This window comes from Narcine bancroftii, chromosome 4, assembly GCF_036971445.1.
Source record: "Narcine bancroftii isolate sNarBan1 chromosome 4, sNarBan1.hap1, whole genome shotgun sequence".
Lineage (NCBI taxonomy): Eukaryota > Metazoa > Chordata > Chondrichthyes > Torpediniformes > Narcinidae > Narcine > Narcine bancroftii.
This window is the reverse complement of record NC_091472.1, coordinates 18,736,752-18,758,642: the sequence shown is the minus strand read 5'-3', so window position 1 is coordinate 18,758,642 and position 21,891 is coordinate 18,736,752. Positions and strand designations below refer to the sequence as shown.

The window sequence follows — 21,891 nt, the reverse complement described above, 5'->3', positions numbered from 1 at the left end:
ACAGTGAAAGTTGGAAATGTGAAATTAGCATCCATGAGGAGACAAACAGAATTGATGTTTTAGGTTGGTGATCTTTCATCAAGACTGGGAAATGGTAAGAAATATCCAGATTTCAAGTTTTCAGGGAGGTTTTTCGTGAGGTGGGGGGGTGGGGGGCATGTAAAAGAGTGTCCAGTTCATCTGTCTTCCATTAAAGCAGTGGTTCTCAACCTTTTTCAGTCTAAGGCCTACCTGGCTTCTGGCCTAACATGCCTTGGCCCACTAATGGCAGTGATGAAGCAATATTTTTGTGTCAAAGGCAGCTCTGTAAGAAACACATCTTTATCTAATTTAAAGGATTCAACATTTTTAAAGACCCACATGGATCCATACCGTGGCCCACTGGTTGAGAACCACTGATGCAATTTACTCTCATCGACCTTGTATGCTCCGCCCCCACCACTGCCCATCCTGCTACTTACCTTGATTCCGTTAACCTCTGTATTTGCATAAACTTTCTCATCCATTGCACCACTGTTTGTGATGACTTCTTGTCTGAACATAATTTAAGGGAAGCCCTTTTCAGAGACTATGGAAGTCACTCTCAGAATTAGTTGTTCAGGCATTTAAGTGGATGAAATTAAAGGAGGAAGGGTTATAGAATAAGAGAGGTATGCACGATTAAGACTATATAACCTAAACTACAGACTTTTTTCCTGAAATCAGCATAATACAGGTTCCTTGTCACAGCTTCTGATCTTGAATGCTACGATAGATACAGGCCAAAATTGCATACGAAATATTGCTGTCTGAAATATTAACTCAAATTCTCACTCCTTCCTTACCTGTCTAAACCATTCTTGTCCATTCTTGGATTTATATACTGTAATGGAAATATTTCACACAATTTTCCACATTTTAAACTTGAACTGTACTTGCTCTTGTCAATTTAATCTTGGCTCTTGCTTTGCTCATGTTTTCCATTCTTCATTTTATGGCTTTTTTTTAAATACACAGACACTATTTCTGCAACTATGGATTCCATTTTTTTCCCTTCCTCTACATTGCCTTTAAACCTCATGCTGACTTATCCTGCTTTGTCTGTGAAAGCCTAGGCCATAGATGGAAATAGTGCACAGTGGTGAACCTAAGGAACATAAAACAGTCAACGTGACACCAAATGATGAAAGGACTGACTATAGATCACATCATAGATTGGGGTCAATTACAAGTATCATAAGTTTTTAAAGCATTAATTTCCAAAGCTATAAGACAATGATGGTAATATTTAACATTTGGTCCAAATGTAGCTCTTAACTGACCATGAGATGGACCCAAGACTTAAAACCACAAAATGATTAGTGGTTGAAAACTAATGGCAGAGAATCATTTGAAATGATGAGATTCACCCTCAATACAAACATCGCAACTCCAATTTTAGAAGGAGCATTTGGTTTTCTTCTGTTTACTGCATTAAAGTTGATTCAAACGCATTAGTTGGTCAAGGAAAAAGAACACAACTACTAATTGAATTTTCCAGGGGATATGAAGCAAGTTTAAATAAGTTACATGTCCAAACAGTGGCTGAATATTTGTCCCTGATACAAACAAAAAAAAAAACAAATATAAATGAATATCAGACTTAAATTACTGCAAGTATATAAAAGAAAAAAAATCTTGGAAGTGAAATAATTTGTTTAACTTTGGTGAAGTTAAACAAGGAAGTCTGCAGGGGCTGTGATTGTAGTCTGGAGAAACTCAACAGATCATGCAGCTTTCTTTATAGCAAAGATAGATAACCAACATTTCAGGCTTGAGTCCTTTGTTAAGGTATGAGCAAAACGGAGACAGGAACCTGAATAAAAAGGTGGGGGAGGAGCATGGGGAGGAATACAGGCCAACAAGAGTTTGAGAGCAGAAGGGATGGCAGACTGGATAGAAACATAGAAACATAGAAGATAGGAGCAGGAGTAGGTAATTTGACCCTTCGAGCCTGCTCCGCCATTCAACGAGATCATGGCTGATCTTAAAGTTCAGTACCCCGTCCCCGCCTTCTCTCCGTAACCTTTAATACCCTTATACTGAAGAAATAGATCTAATTCCCTCTTAAATATATTTAATGAACCTGCCTCTACTGCCCTCTGTGGCAATGAATTCCACAGATTCACCACCCTCTGGGTAAAGAAATTCCTCCTCATCTCAGTCCTAAATGGTTTGCCTATTATCCTCAAACTATGGCCCCGGGTTCTGGATTTTCCCATCCTTGGAAACATGCCATCTGCATCCATTCTGTCCAGTCCTGCCAGAATTTTATATGTCTCTATGAGATCCCCTCTCAATCTTCTAAACTCCAGCGAGTACAATCCCAATTTGCGCAATCTTTCCTCATAAGTCATTCTTGCCATTCCAGGTATCAGCCTGGTGAATCGCCTCTGCACTCCCTCCATTGCAAGAACATCCTTCCTTAGATAAGGTGACCAAAACTGCACACAATATTCCAGGTGGGGTCTCACCAAGGCCCTGTACAGCTGCAGTGAGGTATCCTTGTTCCTATACTCCAACTCTCTTGATATGAAGCCCAACATACCATTTGCCTTTTTAACCGCCTGCTGTACCTGCATGCTCGCCTTCAGAGACTGGTGTACAAGTACCCCTAGGTCTCTCTGCACTTCCCTATCTCTTAATCTATTGCCATTCAAATAGTAATCTGCCCTCCGGTTTGTATTACCAAAGTGGATAACCTCACATTTATCCACATTGTAGTGCATTTGCCATGTATCTGCCCAGTCCCTCAATTTATCCAAATCACACTGGAGCTTCCTGATCTTCCGTGCACACAACCCCTCCTAGCTTAGTGTCATCTGCAAATTTGGAGATATTACATCCAATCCCCTCATCCAGATCATTAATGTAAATTGTGAACAACTAGGGTCCCAGTACAGATCCCTGTGGCACCCCACTGGTCACCGCCTGCCACTCAAAAAAGGTGACTCAACCGTGGATAACAAGGGAAATTAGAGACAGCATTAGGTCCAAAGAGAGAGCATATCAATTGGCCAAAAAAAGTACCACAACCGAAGACTGGGAGCAGTTCAAGATGCACCAAAGGAGGACAAAGGGACTAATCAAGAGAGCAAAAATAAATTACGAAAGTAAGCTTGCGGCAAATATAAAAAAATATAAAATGTAGAATTAGCTTGTTTCGTTGAGCACCTTTGGTCTGCTGCAATAGCAGGGTCCTACCAGTGGTCAACCATTTCCAATCTGCACCCCATTACCACACCAACACAAGTCTCCATGGCCTCATGCACTGCTAAACCGAGGCCAACCGCAAGTTGGAGGAACAATACTTAATACTCCCTTTGGGCACTCTCCAACCAAATGACACGAACATCAACTTCTCCGGTTTCCATTTGGCCCTTCCCATCTCTTTCTCTCTCTCTTCCTCCATTTATCTCCTTTCCTTCAGCTCCTCATCCCTTCCCTCTCCATTCAGAGAGCTATCCCCTCCCCCATCACTTCTCATCTTTTTTCTCTTCTTTCCTCCCAGAAGAGGCCCTTCAACTCGTACCCACCTCTTGCCTGTTTATTTGATAATGTTATTGTGATAGATCGTATGTTATTAAAGTCACTGTACAGATACATTTTGCTACTGTTATGCCGGGCCCCAAGGATTCCTCTAATATCCAACATCTTATTTCAGATTACAAGCAATATTGTTCTTATTTTAATATTAAAATATAAATACTTTTTTGTTAATGCTGGTTAAAATATTACTAAAAATAAACAAAAAGTAAGAAAATGGTGAAAAACAATTCATTTTAGATAAAGGCAATATATTTACTCAGCAAACATCAGACAGTTGGTATGGGTGGGAGGGTAGAAGTTAATTCACACCTCAGAACATTTTGCCTTAATTAAAGCAATGTAGTTGTGGAACAATTTGATCTTGAGATCAGGTTTAAGAATCAGAATCAAAGCCAAAGCAAATTCCAAAATATATGGTACATGTAGGCATTTTTCCTTGGCTGCAGCATCTCAAACCAAGATGGTTTGGGCAGGGGGAGGTGGTGGTCAGCGTCTCAAAATAAGTGGTCGCCCATTCAGACTGTGCATATTGAAATTTCTTCTTTTCTGATGGCAGTGAATCTTTGGAGTTTTTTTTTTAATCAAGCAAGCTCCAGGAGTCACGTGATGGAGTAGTGGCCGGACGGTGAACTCCAGCCCTCTCCAGAAAAGTCGGGAAAAACAAAGGAAAACACAAAGGCACAGAAATAAAAGTTACAGAAAAGTGAGTATAAAGGTGGAAAGAAGATGGCAACAAAAAAAGAAAAATCGAAAGCAACGGTAAGAAGAGAGGAAGAGAAGACAAAGGAGGAAAAAGGTGAAGGCCTTACCTGTCCGAAGAGGCCCGCTGCGGAGAGAGAAACCCGCTCCCTCAGGTCGGTAAATAATGGACTACAAAAATGGCTCGCTGAGCCGAGTAAAAGTGCGCAACCGCGCATGAAAAAAAACACACTGACGGGAGGGGGGACCAGCTGGGGAGTCGATCTCCACAGCCGGCAACGACAGCTGCAGAACACCTGCAGCAAGAAGAGACAACAAAAGACAATAGAAACAAGAAAGAAGAGAAGGAAAGGGCAACAAAGAAACAACAGATGGCCAACCCAGAGGTAGAAGAAGAGGAAGAGGAAGAGTACAGTGAAATAGAAGAAGAAGAGAAAGGCAAGATAAAGGATATACTTTCTCTTATTAAAGGATACATGGAGTCATTTAAAGAATGGCAAACACAGGAATTTAATGATTTAAGAAAAAGAATAAACAACACAGAAGAGAAAATGAATAAAATAGAGATGACCTTAACAGAAATGGGAAAGAAAATGGACAAGATGGAAGAGCGGGCAGTAGCAGCAGAAATGGAGGTAGAGGACTTAAAAAAGAAATTGGAGGAATCTAATTAAAAAAAACTAAAGAGACACAAGAACTACTAGCTCAAAAAATAGATACAATGGAAAATTATAACAGAAGAAATAACATAAAGATAGTGGGCCTTAAGGAAGATGAAGAAGGCAAGAATATGAGGGAGTTTATAAAAGATTGGATCCCTAAGACCCTAGGATGTCCAGAACTACAGCAAGAAATGGAAATAGAAAGGGCACATAGAGTATTGGCCTCTAAACCACAACCACAACAAAAACCAAGATCTATTGTAGTAAAATTCCTAAGATATACTACAAGAGAAAAGGTACTGGAGAAGACAATGGAAAAAGTAAGAGAGGGCAACAAACCACTGGAGTATAAAGGGCAAAAAATCTTCATTTATCCAGATATAAGTTTTGAACTCCTAAAGAAGAGAAAAGAGTTCAATACAGCAAAGGCGATTTTATGGAAGAAAGGGTATAAATTTATACTAAAGCATCCAGCGGTATTGAAAATATTTATTCCAGGACAACAAAACAGACTATTCTCGGATCCAGAAGAAGCACGAAAATTTGCAGAACAATTACAAAAATAGACTGAGGGAGGAAGACGGGTAATGAGAGTAAAAATGATCACGATTGATATGTATGTGGGTAAAGACAAAAATAGACTGAGGGATGAAGACGGGTAATGAGAGTAAAAATGATCACGATTGATATGTATGCGGGTAAAGAGGTATAAGAGTGAATAGAGACAATGTGCATACGTGAATGTATCTGTACTTAGAGGAAAATATAGATAGTATAGACAAGAATTAATAAGGGAAGGTAATGGAATAGAGAGAATAAGGAGGGAATTAAAAGAGTGACCTTTGTGACATATGAAAAGTGAAATCTTTTCTGGGGGGGGCGGGGTGGGGGGAAATAGCGGTCACTGCAAAATCAATTGACGCTTGCGAGTGGATTCGCAAATCCAAATGGAGAGGGGAGATGTGGTTGTCCGACAAGGGATAAAGGACAACTCAGGAGGGGAAGGGGAGATTGGGGATAAATAAGATAGAAATAGGAGAATAAGGAAAATGTTGGATGTTGTAGGAATGTTGTCTTATAAAGAGTTGAAAATAAGAAAACAGAAATGGAAAAGGAGGAAAGGTAATGATGGAAAAACGGAAAGAGAAGATAAACAAAATATAAAAGGGCTACGCTGAACTATATGACTTTAAATATTAATGGAATACATAACCAAATTAAAAGGAAGAAACTACTAAATTTAAATGAATAAATGTATTCCATTAGAAAAAATAACATATAGGTTAAGAAATAATATTGAAATATTCGAACAAGTATGGGAGCCTTACATTAAATACAATAGCGAAAACCTACCGGGGACAAACATTACCTAAGTTGATGGAAGGAGAAGGAAAGAAAAGAATGGACTCAGTAGAATTTCTGGTGTATTTTTGTTGAATGACAACATTGTCTGACTGGCTTAATGCAACCTAGATTGTATACCTAAAATGGATGAGAGGGGGGGGTGGGGGGGTGGCTTGGGAGGAGGGGGGGGAGAAAAAGTCACTGTATATGTGTGAAAAAGAAATAGTGTATATCATGGCTAATGTGATTTATGGTGTGAAAAATAAAAAATTTTAAAAAAAAAGCAAGCTCCGTCACTAAGTACAGTCAAGACAAATGGATTTTTGAACACAAAGGGCATCAAAAGTTAGTACAGGAAAGTGATGATCATATATTACAGCATACGAGCCAGCTATTCAGCCCTTCAGATCAACATCAAATGAGCATTCCCATCAGTCCTGTGCCTTATGATCTCATTCTCCTCAAGCAACTTTATATCCCCATCACCATTTCACTTGGGATCCTTTTTGCCCCTTACCTGCACTAAGGGGTAATTTACAGTGACCAATCAATCTATTATGTCTTTGAGATGGGGTACAAAACCAGAGCACTGGGAAGACATCCACATGGTCATGGGGAGAATAATGCAACTCCAAATGACAACACCCAAGATAGGGTCGAATTCATAACTGTAAGACACCTCACTAACTAGTTCACCACCTTACCGTTGAGACAGACTTCGATCGTGCTGAATGGCGGTGCAGGAATGAATGGACTACCACTCTTACTATTTTTTTAGGTCACGTCTCCAGAATGGAGGACCATCGCCTTCCCAAGATCGTGTTATATGGCGAGCTCTCCACTGGCCACCGTGACAGAGGTGCACCAAAGAAGAGGTACAAGGACTGCCTAAAGAAATCTCTTGGTGCCTGCCACATTGACCACCGCCAGCAGGCTGATCTCGCCTCAAACCGTGCATCTTGGCGCCTCACAGTTCGGCGGGCAGCAACCTCCTTTGAAGAAGACTGCAGAGCCCACCTCACTGACAAAAGACAAAGGAGGAAAAACCCAACACCCAACCCCAACCCACCAATTTTCCCTTGCAACCGCGTCTGCCTGTCCCGCATCGGACTTGTCAGCCACAAACGAGCCTGCTGCTGACGTGGACGTTGCCCCTCCATAAATCTTCGTCCGCGAAGCCAAGCCAAAGAAAGAAGAAGAAGAATTTTCCACATCCTCCCACAGTTTGGGATTGTATAGCTCCAGTAACTAAAACAATAATCCCCAGTGAACTTTTACCCCATGTAAATAATAAGGAATTTATTGTCATATATATTCTAGTTTTACAAAATATGTGTTCAACTGCAGCCAGAGAGAATTTTAGTTCAAATGTACAATTGTACAAAAACAATATACTTAATTGAATTAATATTCACAGCGAATGACCCTAAAATAGTGCACGGTTGTACACAATCCTTTTGTGCTGTTGGAACAGTCCCTGATGTCCAAAAACATAGTCACAAACATTTGCTTGAACTAAATGTACGCAATAATATAGCGCAAATAGTGAACATACCTACAATGTGAGGCACATATTTCTGTAAGGCTCCTTATTTTATCATTATCTAATGATTGAACAGTTCCCCGTTGCACAGTCTTCCTTGCCTTTGCTGCTTCCAGTTTCATTTCTGCAAGATCAGAAAAAGTCAGCTGAAGCTAAAGTTTCTCATTAACATCTCAAAGGCTTGCCTGACATGAAAACAAATTCATCAGCCATACTGTCAAAACAGTTCAAGCTCTGTAGTACTTCAAATTGTGTCCCTCATTTATTATCACACCACTTAGAATACCAAATTAACATGCCATATATGAATGCTTTATTGCATGACATAGAACATGCACCACGTGATCTTGCAAAAATATTTAAATTAGTCATGCTTCAGTGATTAAGTGTTGCCCTCTCAATTTCCAAAAATGTACCTGTCAACATTAATTTCTGTCATTAGATTGCAGTCCATGATGAGAAAAGAATACTGATTAGTGGAAAAAACATTGAGAAGTCACCACAGCCTGGTGAGGTAAAGTCTTGCATGAAAAATGTCAGCATTTATCTTGCCACAGATGTGTGGAGAAACATTTCTCTCCTATTAAGTAAAATAATTTTGTAAACAAGCAAATATTCTGCCCAACAGGAGCAAACTATTCCAAACATTACACTTTATTTGATGTAAACTAAAACAAAGGAAATTTAATGGCTCAGGTTTTAATCCAAATTAATCTCAAACCAGGAATACAAAACTATTAAAAAGTACTTTCATTCTCATAAAATTCAATGCTTCAGAGGGTAAAGATGGGTGAGAAGTGGTGGATAATGGGTAATAAAGAACAAAAATCAAATCTATAAATTCAATGTGCTTTTTTGGTACTGATTTCAACTGTTCTGCACACAAAATTATTACAATCGCAGTGGGAAATCATGATTGATCATACACCTCGGTTATAATTCCATTTAACTTGACAACTTATTCTGCAACTCTGTTGAATTGCTACCCTTAAAGGTATTGGTATTTTTAAATATGTTATTGCATTAATCTGCGCAGTACAGCAAAAGCTTAAGTGGAACAGCTTTCAAAACCTTAAGACTAAGGAGCAGACTAATTCAGCTCATCAAGTCAGTTCTGTCATTCAAATCATGGATGATGTATTTTTTTCCTTCAACCCCATTCTTTTTCTTCTCCCCATAATCTCTGACACACTTGCAAGAACCTATCCATCCCAGTTTTAAATATGCCGTCTATGGCAAGGAATTCTCAAAACAACAACCCTCTGACTGAAGTAACTTCTCATCTCTGATCTAAAGGGACATCCTTTTATTCTGAGACTGTGGTCCTAGTCTCACCCATTATTGAAAACACCTCCATGTCCATTCTATCCAGCCCTGTCAATATTTGGTACGCTTTCATGAAGTCCCCCCTCATCATTCCATACTCCAGCAAGAACATACAGGCCCAGAACATTCTCATGCCCAAGACTAACCTTGTAAACATCCTCTTTACCCTCGCCAATGCTAATAACATCCTTCCTTAGACACGAGGCCTAAAACTACTCTTGATTCTCCAAACGTGGTCTGACCAATGCCTTATAAAGCCTCAGCATTACTTTTTCACTTTTATATTCTCGTATTCTTGAAATGAATGCTGATATTGCATTTTCCTTCCTGCAAAGTTAACCTCAAGTTTCATTTAAACCTTTCAGAGAACGACTGTTCCTTCCTTCAGTAGTTAGGAGAGCATCTCCAGAATTTATTCACTTTGTTTCCCAGAATATCACTGCTCTATCAAGTTCATTCACATTGTTCTCCAGACAAAAAGGTTCATCTTTAATTCCCCAAACAGATTTTTTAACAATGAAATTTGGTCTCAACACACATGAAAACGCGAAATCTGGTCAAAGGCCTAACAAGTCAATTTTTGGACTTCTCTTCTACAGTGACACAAACCTGTAACTTGCCGTGATAATATAGATAACATTCTGGTTTCAACCTTGGAAATTTTTTTCTACCTTCTTCAGTTTCTGAATTACCTTGACAAGATAGTCACTAGAATTGTGCTCTGTAAACGAAATATAACTAATGTGTTGCAAAATTTTAATATAACCTTCAGTTATATGCCATATGCAGTTGATCATGCTTCCTTTGTCTTTTTGAAAAAGCTATAATTAATTGTACTGCATTTCTCTTGGCCCCACGGCCCAGCCAATTTTTTTCTGCCTTGACTCTTTTATTGAACATCTGAGGGTACTTAACCACTTAGACCAATCGGAAAAAAGATCAAACAAATGCTAATATAACTGGAGGACCATCTGCTATGAGTAGATCACAATTTTCATGAAGTTATCTGAACGATCTTTCCTCACAGAGCTTTTAATCTTGCTTCCCAACCAAGTTCATAAAAACCACATCCAATCCTTCCCCAACCATTTGTAACATAAAAATAACTTGTTTTCTCACTTTTCTAGTTCTGTCAAAGATTATTTAATCTGAAATGATAACTTTCTTTATCTGTAAATGTTAGAGGACCTGTTGAGTACTTTCACTTTATTTGTTTTTCTTCATAAAAAAATAATTTCAATATTACTTGGTTTTTTAACAATAGGGAAAATAAATATTTTTCAGCTAAAACACTATACGGGACTACTAAAATTTATTCAACTGATGAAGGTGGAGACTGAAAATTTAAGAATTAAATATATGAGCCTTAATTTACATGATGTCCAAATTCAGAAGTACAGTACAGTCGTAACTAGAAGTTCTTTGGACCAGAAGCACAAATTATATTGAAAGCAACACTTTTTTAAATGATAGCGTTCATTACAGATCTAAATCGTTCATACCCCAGCACTCCTGAATGGCAGCAAGATTTGTCAGCAATTTTTGATGATACAATTTTTCCAGCTGAATAAATTGTATTGCTTTCTCATCTAAATGCAAGGTAAAGGAAAAAAAAATCACATTCTTCATGCATCAAATGGACAGATCAAGTTAAAAAGCAAGGTCTTCCATCATATGGTATGAGAACAATTTGGGATTTAAGATTACAGAAACAATATTCCTAACCTTACATTACAGAAACAATGTATAATAGATTCTGTGCCATTACTAGGAAATATAATGATTTTATAATACAAATCAAGAAAATATTTTGATTTGCATAGCATAGTCCTCATTACAAAAGAAGGCATTATTTGACTCAAATGCATTCCAGATTTGAAATTATTTACCACAATTTACTGCTGAGATTCTTATAATCTGAGAGGATATTGTCGAGTATCTGCAGGACAACATGAATGAACACATGAAAAGGGAAAATGAATACAACTGGTCCAATCAGATGCATCGATGTCTGCTTCCTGATAGTGGGATGGCTGGATTCAAAAGTCACTATGTGAGTCTTCATCTATCAAATAAACTTTAGTTCTGATTCCCCTCACCAGCCACAAGTTGAGAGAGGGAATAAGAATAGAGGTACTCACTGACTTTTATATAGTTACATTTGTTTATAGTGTATGCACTATATTGAGCATAAACTCAGGTCTGATGGTGTTCCAAATATTTAACATTGAGAATAACATATCTCCACCAAAACAAGGTCAAGGTAGCAGAGAAAAAAATTAAACCAACAAAACTACTCAACTCATCACCCGTGGACAAAAATTAATACATTGAGTATTGAAAGTCAATTGTGAAAATATGAAAAAGTAGAAAGATAAAAGGATACATTCTTCTTCATCAAAATAGACTTCAGCAATCTAAAAATTAGAAAATAAGAGGTAATCCCAGAACTGTTACATTGTGTTGCACTTTATGACAAAATGTCAAGAACTGTATGATCAAAAATATCCAAACTTAATGCAAAAAGCTATAGCAGCTGCAGACTTTCATCTCCACATAATGAAAACTGTTGATCCTGCTTCTTTTTTAAACTCTGCAAAGAATTACAAAAATGAACTAGAATAAAATTCTGCAGAAGTACACCTCTAAGTCAAAAGTTCCATTGATGAGCGCTATATTTATTGACTTTCGCTATCTGACAGAGATTTATAAGCTTGCTGCAATTATCAAGTCACCTGTCAAGTTATAAACTGTAATTTTATTTGTTAATACAGCTGCCAAAGAGATTTCAGACAAATAAACTGCATTACCCTCAACTTGGGGAAAAAAACCTACAACATTAAAGATATTTCTTCCAAAGATGAATCTAAGTATAAATTTTATTGTTAGTTTGGTCGGTTATGATTCAACTCCATAAATTTTGGCAATACAGATAAAAACAGTATTTTCAATACCTAACATATAACTAATAAACTTCGTTAATATGTTGACATGGAATGACAAAATAATTCTAGCTCTTGGAATGGCAGTTTCTTGTAAACAACCAATTTTGTCACTTTTATTCATGGTTTCTCTATTAACCTACAACTGATTTTCCTTTAAATAAACATCTAATTCCTTGTTGAAAGTCCAAAGTATTTGTTTCCACCAATCTTATGGTGATAACAATGAAATTCTGTGCAATAATGTTGATCTTCATATCTCCTACGTCCACTTTGAGCCTCTGGTCTTCAAACAATAACTAATAGAAAAATCTCTCTGGTTACACTATATAAACCACATTTATGATCTACTTTATCTCTATTAAACTGCTTCTCAACCGCTAACTCCAAAGAATCTCAGCTTCTCCATTCTGTTGCAGAGTTGTTTGTATGTACGGAAGCCTGAGATCAGTGATGCAGGACAAGTATCAATGCTGGAATCACAATATACCATTTGTTGTACACTTTCATGATTTGGATGTGAATATAGGAGCCACAATGGGTAAGTTTGCACATGACCCAAAAATTAGAGGGGTTGATAATGAAGAGGATAATCTTAGAATAATATTGACCAGTTGAAAAAATGAGAAGAACAAAGCCAGATGGAATTTAATAAGTGCAAGTTTGGTGAACTTTAGAAGTACTGGGAATGGTGAAGCACGTGGAATGAATGGTAAAGCCCAAGGTGGATTAAGGTTCAATGTGCAGGTTCAAGGATTCTTGAAGTTGGCAGCTGTAAGGTAAAACATCATGAGATGGGAATGTGTAGGGAGTTACCCTGTACAGGGCAGTAACAAGAAGGGGAGGTGTCCTTGTACTCCTGTTAGGTAAAACATCATGAGATGGGACCGGAGAAGGAGTCACCCAGTACTAAGGAGTAACAGAATGCATCCTTGTACTTACAAGATAAGAGAGACATTGATGGATTGAGAGGCAGGAAGCTAGCAGGGAAAGGATAGCAACAGTTTTAGTCATTGGACAAGTAATGATATGATGATGTTCTAAGCATGTATCCAAGGGTATAAAAAATCACCATTTTGCTGATAACGGCAGAATGCATTCTCCGGCTAACTTTGTTAGTCGCAAGTGTTACAATCCGGTAATAAAGAACAAAGAACCCTGATTTCGACTCAGCCTGGTGTTTGTCTCACTCATTCATGAACAAAGCAGACCTAACACAGCGCATGCAGAAAAAGCGGAAAAGGCAGCACATTTTTAACCTCTGGTGCGAGGGGTATAAAGTAAAGAGATTTTTAAAAATTGGTTTGCCTTTTGGAGTACCACGTGCCATTCAGGTCACATCAAGGGAAGGATGTTATCGCATGGGACAGTGTTTAGACAAAATTCACCAGGAGGTTGCCTGAGATGAAACATTTCAGTTACAGACTAGTAGGCCAGACTTTTGCCCTTGGTGTGGAGGAGGCTGAGAGCCAACCTGATTGAGGCAGTTCAGGAAGCAAGTAAACAAACAGCTTATGAGATGGAGCTCCTTCCACCACATCTCAGGGCCTCTGTGTTTTCCCAATGAATGGCCTCATTGCTCAGCACCACCCTCATTGCTCAACACCACCTTCACTGAGCAGAGATGGAGCAAAGTTAGTCAGTGGATATGCTTTGTACTTAAATTTTAATTGTCCCCGTACACTTTTATCGGACAATTTTTGATTCCACTTTATCCTAGCCAGGTTCCCTCTTAACTCATCAATGTTAATCCAAATACAAACTACCTGATACAGTGGTCAATGTTCACCAGGTCTTCAAGGCCATGGAAATCCAGATCCACTGAAAAGGCAGTCTCCTTGTCTCAAAGCTTTTAAATTCCAAGCCTGTCTTCAGGAAGCAAATTGGCTAGCACTATTACCCAGTTCTGCAATATTCAGAAGCAGCAGGGAGATGTCAAGTTTGAGTCCGTGCTTATGAAAAAATTGAATATTTGATCCAAATCCAATCTGAACATTGTATTGTTCAGATTTATTCCTGGTTCTCGTGCATCATTCTTACTTCATTGCCTTGGAAGCTATTATAAGATGCAATAATATAAAGAACTCTAAATCATATCCAAGAATAAATGGGAATTCCTGAAAATAATAGGAGGCGATAAAATTGTACATTTATTATGTACAGTACAAACTCACGGGAAGGATCTTTTATTGTTCAAAGTCATGCATTCATCATGTGAACGGTACAATGAACTACAAATGATCCTTTTGTTTTGCATTTTAGGTAGCTACATCTCTGATACTCCACATGCCCTTCCAGTTCCCTGAACACGACCACCTCATTTTCACCATGGACATCCACACTCTCTACACCTCCATCCCCCATACTGCACAGGTCTTAAAGCAGCACGGTTAGTGTAGCGGTTAGCGCAATGCTATTGCTGTGTCAGCGACCCAGGTTTGAATCCAGTACTGTCTGTAAGGAGTTTGTACGATCTCCCCGTGACCTGCATGGGTTTTACCTAGGTGCTTCTGTTTCCTCCCATTCTTCAAAGTGTACAGGGTTGCAGGTTAATTAGGTGCAATAGTTTTCAATGGCCATAATAAGTTTGAACCTTGTGGTAAATTAATTTAACGTAAAAATTAAAAGATTTTTAAAATATTTTTTCTCAACTACAGACCCAACCAATCCCCATCCACCAGCCACAACCTCTGCCTGGCAGAACTTGTTCTCACCCTCAATAACTTCTCCTTTAACTCATCCCACTTTATCCAAGTCAAAGGGATACTGTTACAGGTTGTATTATATTTTATATTATATATATATGTTAATATATCTTTAAAAGAGATAGATTGTGGAGGTTCAATGTAGGTCACTTCACAAACAGAGTAACAAAAAAAAAATCTTATTTAAAATGCAAGAGCTTTGGCTGAAACTACATTCAGGCACTAGTGATTTTGCAAAGACAATGAAACTGCTTTGGAAAGAATTTCAAAAGCAGGTGCAAATAAAACAGTCCAGCCTCAAAGTGCTGATAAGATCTTTCAAGGATTGGGTTTTGGAGCCTTAGAAAGGTGTTTTTTTCACAAGCAGAGAGAATAAAAGGATTTCTCTTTTGAGAGAGAGCGAGAGAAAGGAGAGAGAGAGAGAAAAGAGAGAGAGATATCAGTTCTGCAGTGGCTTTTGGAGGCTGCAACATGGCGAACTGGCAGGCTTGTTGAAAACCCCATTTTGAAGACGGGTTGTGAGTTTTGAGTTTAGCCTGTTAAAAACCCTTGTGGTCCTTACAAGAGGAAATGGCTGGCTAGTGTTTCTCCTGAAATAAGGGAAACAAGAGGAACTCTGTGGTGACCTGGAAGAAGAGGTTATAATTTGGAAAACCCATGATGGGGCAAGTTTCTTCTACAAGACAATGAAGTGGCTGATCAGATGAAATCAGTTTGTATGTGGCCAATGAGCAAAAAATCTCCCTCTCTGAAACCAACAAGAACTTTCCTGAGCGGTAACCATTTAACTTTAAACACCAGAGCCTAGTGAAAATTCATAAATGTTAAATTCTGTGCACAGTGTAAGAATTACCTGATACCAGTGAACTTGGAGGAGTGAGAAGTGAGATTGGGCTGTGAATCCAAGAACTTTCTTGAACATATACACATTACCTACACGTGCGCTTAGAATTAGAAGGGTGTTAAGTTAATAATACTCAGTTCAAGTTTGATCCTGCTTTTATGTTTAAAGAAAATTAAAAGAAACTTTTGTTTAAGTAACCATTTGTCTTGGTAGATTTCTATTGCTGCTGGGTTTTAGGGTCCTCAGGGCTGATAGCAATATCCACATAGATCCCAGCTATGCCTGTCTTTTTGTTTGCTATGTGGAGAAATCCATACTACAAGCCAACATGGCCAAGGCTCCTTTATTCTTCCCCTGATGACTGTATAGGTGCTACCTCATGCACCTGTGATGCGCTCATCAACTTTATCCACTTCACTGCTAATTTTCACACCAACCTCAAATTCACTTGGTTCATCTCTTGCAACATCCTCCCCTTCTTTGATCTCCGACTCCATCTATCATTTTGGGAGACAAACGCTTCAGGTGTTTTTTACAAAAATCTCCAACTCTCAGTTAACTCGACCACACCTCTTCACACCTTGTCCCTTATAAAATGATATTCCTTTCTCTCAATTCCTCCGTCTCCATTGCATCTACTCACAGAAAATCTTTGAAGAGATCTTCCTTCTCCAAAACAAGTGGCTTCCCCTCTACTGTCATAAATTTGGCTTTCACCCTCATCTCCTATATTTCCCATACAGGTCCCCTGCCCCCTTGTTCTCACTTACCCTGTGTTCAGCATATTATTCTCCACAATTTCTGCCACCTACAACATGATCCCACCACCAGATACATCTTCCCTTCTCTGCAGGGACCACTCCCTCCAGGATTCCTTTATCCACTCATCCCTTCCCACTAATCATTCCCTTGGAACCTGTGACCTCAGAAAATGTTACACGTGCCCCCACCTCCTCCCTCACCACCACTGTGACCCCAAAAAGTCCTTCAAAGCGAAGCAACACTTCACCTGTGAATCAGCTGGGGCTATTTACTGCATCTGGTGTTCCCATTGTGGGAACTAGACACAGCCTGGGAGATCATTTTGTTGATCACCTTCGCTCTATATGCTGCAATAATGGGGACCTCCCAGTGGCCAATCATTTCAATTGCACACACCATTAACACACCCACACGCCTAACCATGGACTCATGCACTGCCAAACTGAGGCCACCTGAAAATTTGAGGAACAACACGCTATCTGGGCCCTGTACAACTGGAGGGCATTAACAGAGACTTCTCCAGTGTCCGTTAGGCCCTTCCCTTGTCTTGTTCTTTCCCCATCCCTGTCTCCTTTCCCCCAAATCCTCATCCCCTTCTCTCTCCATTCAGAGAGCTACTCTCCATTCAGAGAACTACTACATATGCCTATCACTTCTGACCTCCCACCCATATCTACCTGCCACCTCTTGCTTGTTGACCTGGGCTCCTCAAACTCCCCCATCTTCCCTCCTATCTTCCCCCTACCTTTCTATGCTTTTTTGTGCAAACTTTGGCAAAGGGGTCAGGCCATAAACATTGCTTGTATCCTTTTGCTTCCTAGAGGCTGAGTTTCCCTAGAACTTTTGTATATTGCATTACAATCACAGTGTCTCCAGACATTTCTGCTTAATAACACTTTCTGTACCTGATGAAGAAGGTGTGGCAGTGTACTGCAATCATTTAGCTCTGTAGCTTTCTGGACACAGTTGAATAGAGCCTGGAGAAGTCCATCCCTGTCAACTTGCTGACAATTTGCTCTTATCTCATCACTTCCCAGACAAACGACAGTGTGAAGTGGCTTGGATAATCCATCTGACAAAGGGATAAAAACAGTCATTATCATTGAAGATCCAAAAGTAGTCACAGTAGCATGAATTTCTAGCCAGTCACCAGATTTTTTTTTTAAATATTCAGGACACACATCGCAATGGAGAGACAGATAAAACATATCACAGTTGCTTTAATTTTTTTCCCAACTGAGAAATAGAAACAGAGCTCAATCTTTCAAAGCATTCAAAAAGTATAGTTTTAATATACAAGTTTGTTTTCTTCAGTCACAAAATATTCAGTATAGTGAAAAGAATTCTTCTGCAAACAGATGATTTCTAACATTACATACAGCCATGTAAAGAGCACAATTTACAAAATATAGGATTATAATGAAAGGAAGATCAATTAATGTTAGTACTGCTATGGCAGGGGTGTCAAACTCAAATTCACGGAGGGCCAAAATTAAAAACTTGGACTAAGTCGAGGGCCGAACTAAATATTTATTGAAAATTTTCAACAACATCTGCATGTTTTCTCTTCTTTCAACATATGTAATGTTAAACTTTTTCTTATTAAAATAAATGTTTAATAATAGTTTTGGATAAACTCTTTCCAGAAGCATTAACAAATGAGAAATAAAATATTCAATAAATAATATTTTTCTATAGAGGATTTGTCAAATGTTGCTAGTGTGCTGTCGAATAGTAAAATCTGAGGGCTATTGAGAATGTGGGAGAATAACATGATTCCTGAAACAATCAAATGGGTGACTGATTGTGGGCATGAACTCTAGCAGGGTTATTTGCCATGCCCTTTTTCCATTGGTACAGATATCCTTTGATTTACACACTTTTCAAGTTTTATGCCTAATGAGCTTGTATCCAGGTGCAGGACCATTTTTAACCAGGAATATATTTATCACTGTGACATGAAACTATTGGAAGATCGTTTTATCCTGAGATTAAAGTTCATAATACTTACTCAAGTCTGTGTGCAGGAGGGCGGGGTTTGCGGGCGATCAGGTTGGACAACGACAGAGTGGGGGCATCGGCTCTCGCTGCAGGGCAGCATCTCGGTGGATCAGCGGTCCCGTCACCGTGAGTCGCGGGTCGGCCTGCGGCAGGGAGGGGGAGTGGGCAACAGTCCTGGCGAGGTCAGGCCCGAGGCCTCCGGTTCCGGGCGCTGGGAAGTGGCCTTGGCTTCCCCTGACACCGGCCAGGCCGCGCTGCGGTGGGGGGGGGTGGGGGGGGGGCGGGCGGGGGGACACGACGGTGCGGAGGCATCGGCTCTCGCTGCAGGGCGGCATCTCGGCGGATTAGCGGCCCCGTCACCGTGAGTCGCGGGTCGGCCTGCGGCAGGGAGGGAGAGTGGGCAACGGTCCTGGCGAGGTCAGGCTTGAGGCCTCCGGTTCCAGGCGCTGGGAAGTGGCCTTGGCTTCCCCTGACACCGGCCAGGCCCCAAAACCAGAGTCCACGGTGAGACCCTGCAACGTAAACAGAGGAGGTGGGGGCGATTAGCGGGCTGATGCCAATGCATTCTGGGATTTGTTGTATTACTGTGCATGCGCTATACTGGCCAGAGTTTGACATGTGTGTGCTATGGGGTTCATTCTGGAGCCTGATGGACGCAGGGAAGAAACTGTTTTAACCCTGTTGGTGTGTGCTTTTACACTCTTAAGCCTTCTCCCCATGGGAGGAGAGAGAATAGAGCGTCTCTGGGATGTGATGGATCTTTCAGTATGTGGGCTGTCTTTTCGAGGCAGTTGAAGAAGTAGAGCAAGTCCATGAAAGGGAGGGAAGTGTATTCTGAGCACCATTCACTACTTGCTGTAGCTTCTGATTTTGATTAGACCAGCTGCCCTACCGTGCCGTGATGCATGCAGCAAGTATGCTTTCCATGGAGCATGATTAATAGTTGGTGAGGGATAAGGGAGATCTGCCAAACTTCCTTTCTCTTCAAAGAAAATAGAGGCATTGGTACGTTTTATTGACTGTCACATCAACATGCTTGTCCCAGGTCAGGTCATTGGAGATATCTATTCCTAAGAATTTGAAGCTATCTCCTCTTTTGAGTTCAGAACCTTCAATGTGGACATATCTATGGACTCTGCCCCTCTCATAAAGTTAGTGATTATCTCCTTTGTCTTAGTGACATTGAGAGAGAGGTTGTTAGCTTTGCACCATGCCACTAGTCTTAATTTCTTTCCTACATTCCATCTCATTTCTATTTTATATCCAGTCCGCTACTGTAATGTCATTGTCAAATTTGAAGATGACATTGGAACAATATTTAGTTTTATAGTCGTGGGTGAAGAGGGATGTAGTAGGTGACTGAGTACACATCCTAATGGCGTAGTGTGATCGTGGAAGAGATAGTGTTATAATTTTCACTGATTGCAATCTGTTATACAGAAAGGGATAAGACTCAATGTTCTAGGGCTCCATTTCTTTAGATTGGATTGAGAGAGAGAGAGAGAAGTCTGAAAGATGAGGGACGGCTTTGACAGTCAGGGAAAATGTCACAGGAGTGTTCAGACAGGACAGACAAAAGGGCTTGCCCACTAAGACTACATGGATGGAATTTAAGAATGAGAAAGGGATGACCAGATTAATGAGATTATATTCTAGCCCTCCCAATAGTCAGAATTGGAGGAGCAAATTTGTAAGGAGATGCAAGTTGCAAGAGACAAAGTTACAATCTGTATGTGATTTTAACTCTCCACATTTTGACTGGGGTACCCATACTGTAAAAGGATAACATGTGTTCAGGGAAATTTTCTATGTAGCAGTCCCAACAAGAGAGAGTTCAATACTGGTTCTCTGATAAGGGAACGAAACAAGGCAGGTGACGGAAGCGCATGCAAAATATTTTTGATCTATTACTGTAATCTAATGCCATTATCCAAAATGGTCAGGACCGGGCCTAATTCAGATAAATGATATTTTTGGATAACTGGTCATTTTCTTTTTAAAAAAAAACAGCTCAGTGGCAACAGTGTTTAAACAACAACAAACAACAAGGGAAGACTTTTTAAAGCATGAAATAATGTTTAATTCTCACCAAAAAACAACCTGAACAAAATAAGATAAATCCAACTCCAAAAACTCTTAAGTTCTACTCAGAGGTTTTTCCAAATTTCAACATTTTTTTCAACCAGTGACATCTTTTTGGCTCTGAAAAAATTTCCGAAAACTGAGGATTTCTGATTGTTTCGGATATCCTCATTTATCTGAAATTTTTTGGATGTGAAATGACATCATTTTGGCTTCAAAATTTCTGAAATCCTTCATTATCTAAAAATAACTTTTGGAGCCGAGCAGACATCACTTCTGGGTCCAAAAAATTTCGGACTATTGATGATTTTGAATAATCAAAGTTGTACTATAATTATAGAAAAAGATCGGTCTGATCTGGTTGAGATTCTACATTTATCAGAAAGGATCCAGGAAGTGTGGAGTGGGACAGGTTGTTCTCTGGCAAAGATGTGCTTGGTAAGTGGGAGGCCTTCAAAGGTGAAATTTTGAGAGTACAGAGTTTGTATGTTCCTGTCAGAATTAAAGGAAAGACTAACAGAAAAAGAGAACAGTGGTTTTCTTTTTTTAAATATTTTATTTGAAACTCTATAAATGCAGTAACTACAATTATTATAATATAGATATCAAAAAAAAACAAATTGATTACATACACGATGGTTTTCAACCCATCCCAAATTCCCTCCCTCCCACCTCAAAAAAGAGAAAAAAAGTATTGAAAAATAAATTGTATGAAAAAAAGCAAAGAATCTTGGAATGCAGAGAGAGATGTCGTGCAGTGCAACTCATCAGTTCTAACAAAAACATATACAGGAGAATTTTGCAGGACCAAAGAGGTACAAAGGAAACCTCTATAAATTTAATCCCATTACCTGAATATATGGGTGCCAAATTTGTAAAAACATAAGAATATTTATTTCATAGATTATAAGCAATTTTTTCCAAAGGAATACATCTTTGTATTTCAGCATGCCACCTTGGCAATGTTAAAGTCGTAACCAATTTCCAAGTAATTGCAATACATTTCCTAACAATTGCTAATGCTAATTTGACAAATTTAAATTGACAATTTCAATTTAGGAATTGTACCTTCCAATATTTCAAAATAAAAACAGATCAGGATTTAACAGAAAAACACCTCCTGTAACTTGTTGTAAAAAAATTACATAGACATCCAAAAGGGTCTCACATTTGGACAAGACCATGTTGAATGTACAAATGATCCCACATCCTCACATCTAAAATATTGATCTGATGAATCTGATTTCAATCCATTCAACTTCTGTGGTGTAAGATATAATAGATGTAAAAATATATATTGAACTAATCTGTACCTTATATTAATAGTATTCGTCATAGAATCTATACATAAATTTTCCCAATACATAATATTTATGTCTGTTTCCCATCTCCGCCTAGATCTATACAATCTTAA

General features: G+C 39.1%; 1 protein-coding gene across 3 annotated transcripts in view; it reads right to left on the bottom strand.

Annotated features, from left to right (window-relative positions):
* The window catches only part of cnsta (consortin, connexin sorting protein a), an 89,636-nt gene that overhangs the window by 35,028 nt on the left and 32,717 nt on the right, over window positions 1-21,891 (bottom strand). For 2 of the 3 annotated variants that reach the window (XM_069930863.1, XM_069930864.1), the window contains exons 3-6: window positions 17,300-17,466; window positions 11,528-11,558; window positions 10,644-10,730; window positions 7,828-7,939 (exon numbers count right to left, since the gene is read on the bottom strand). In XM_069930863.1, the coding sequence (XP_069786964.1) occupies window positions 7,828-7,939; window positions 10,644-10,730; window positions 11,528-11,558; window positions 17,300-17,466 (397 nt within the window). Of the gene's footprint in view, window positions 1-7,827; window positions 7,940-10,643; window positions 10,731-11,030; window positions 11,081-11,527; window positions 11,559-17,299; window positions 17,467-21,891 lie in introns of all 3 variants that reach the window. The other variant, XM_069930866.1, reaches the window with a different exon arrangement.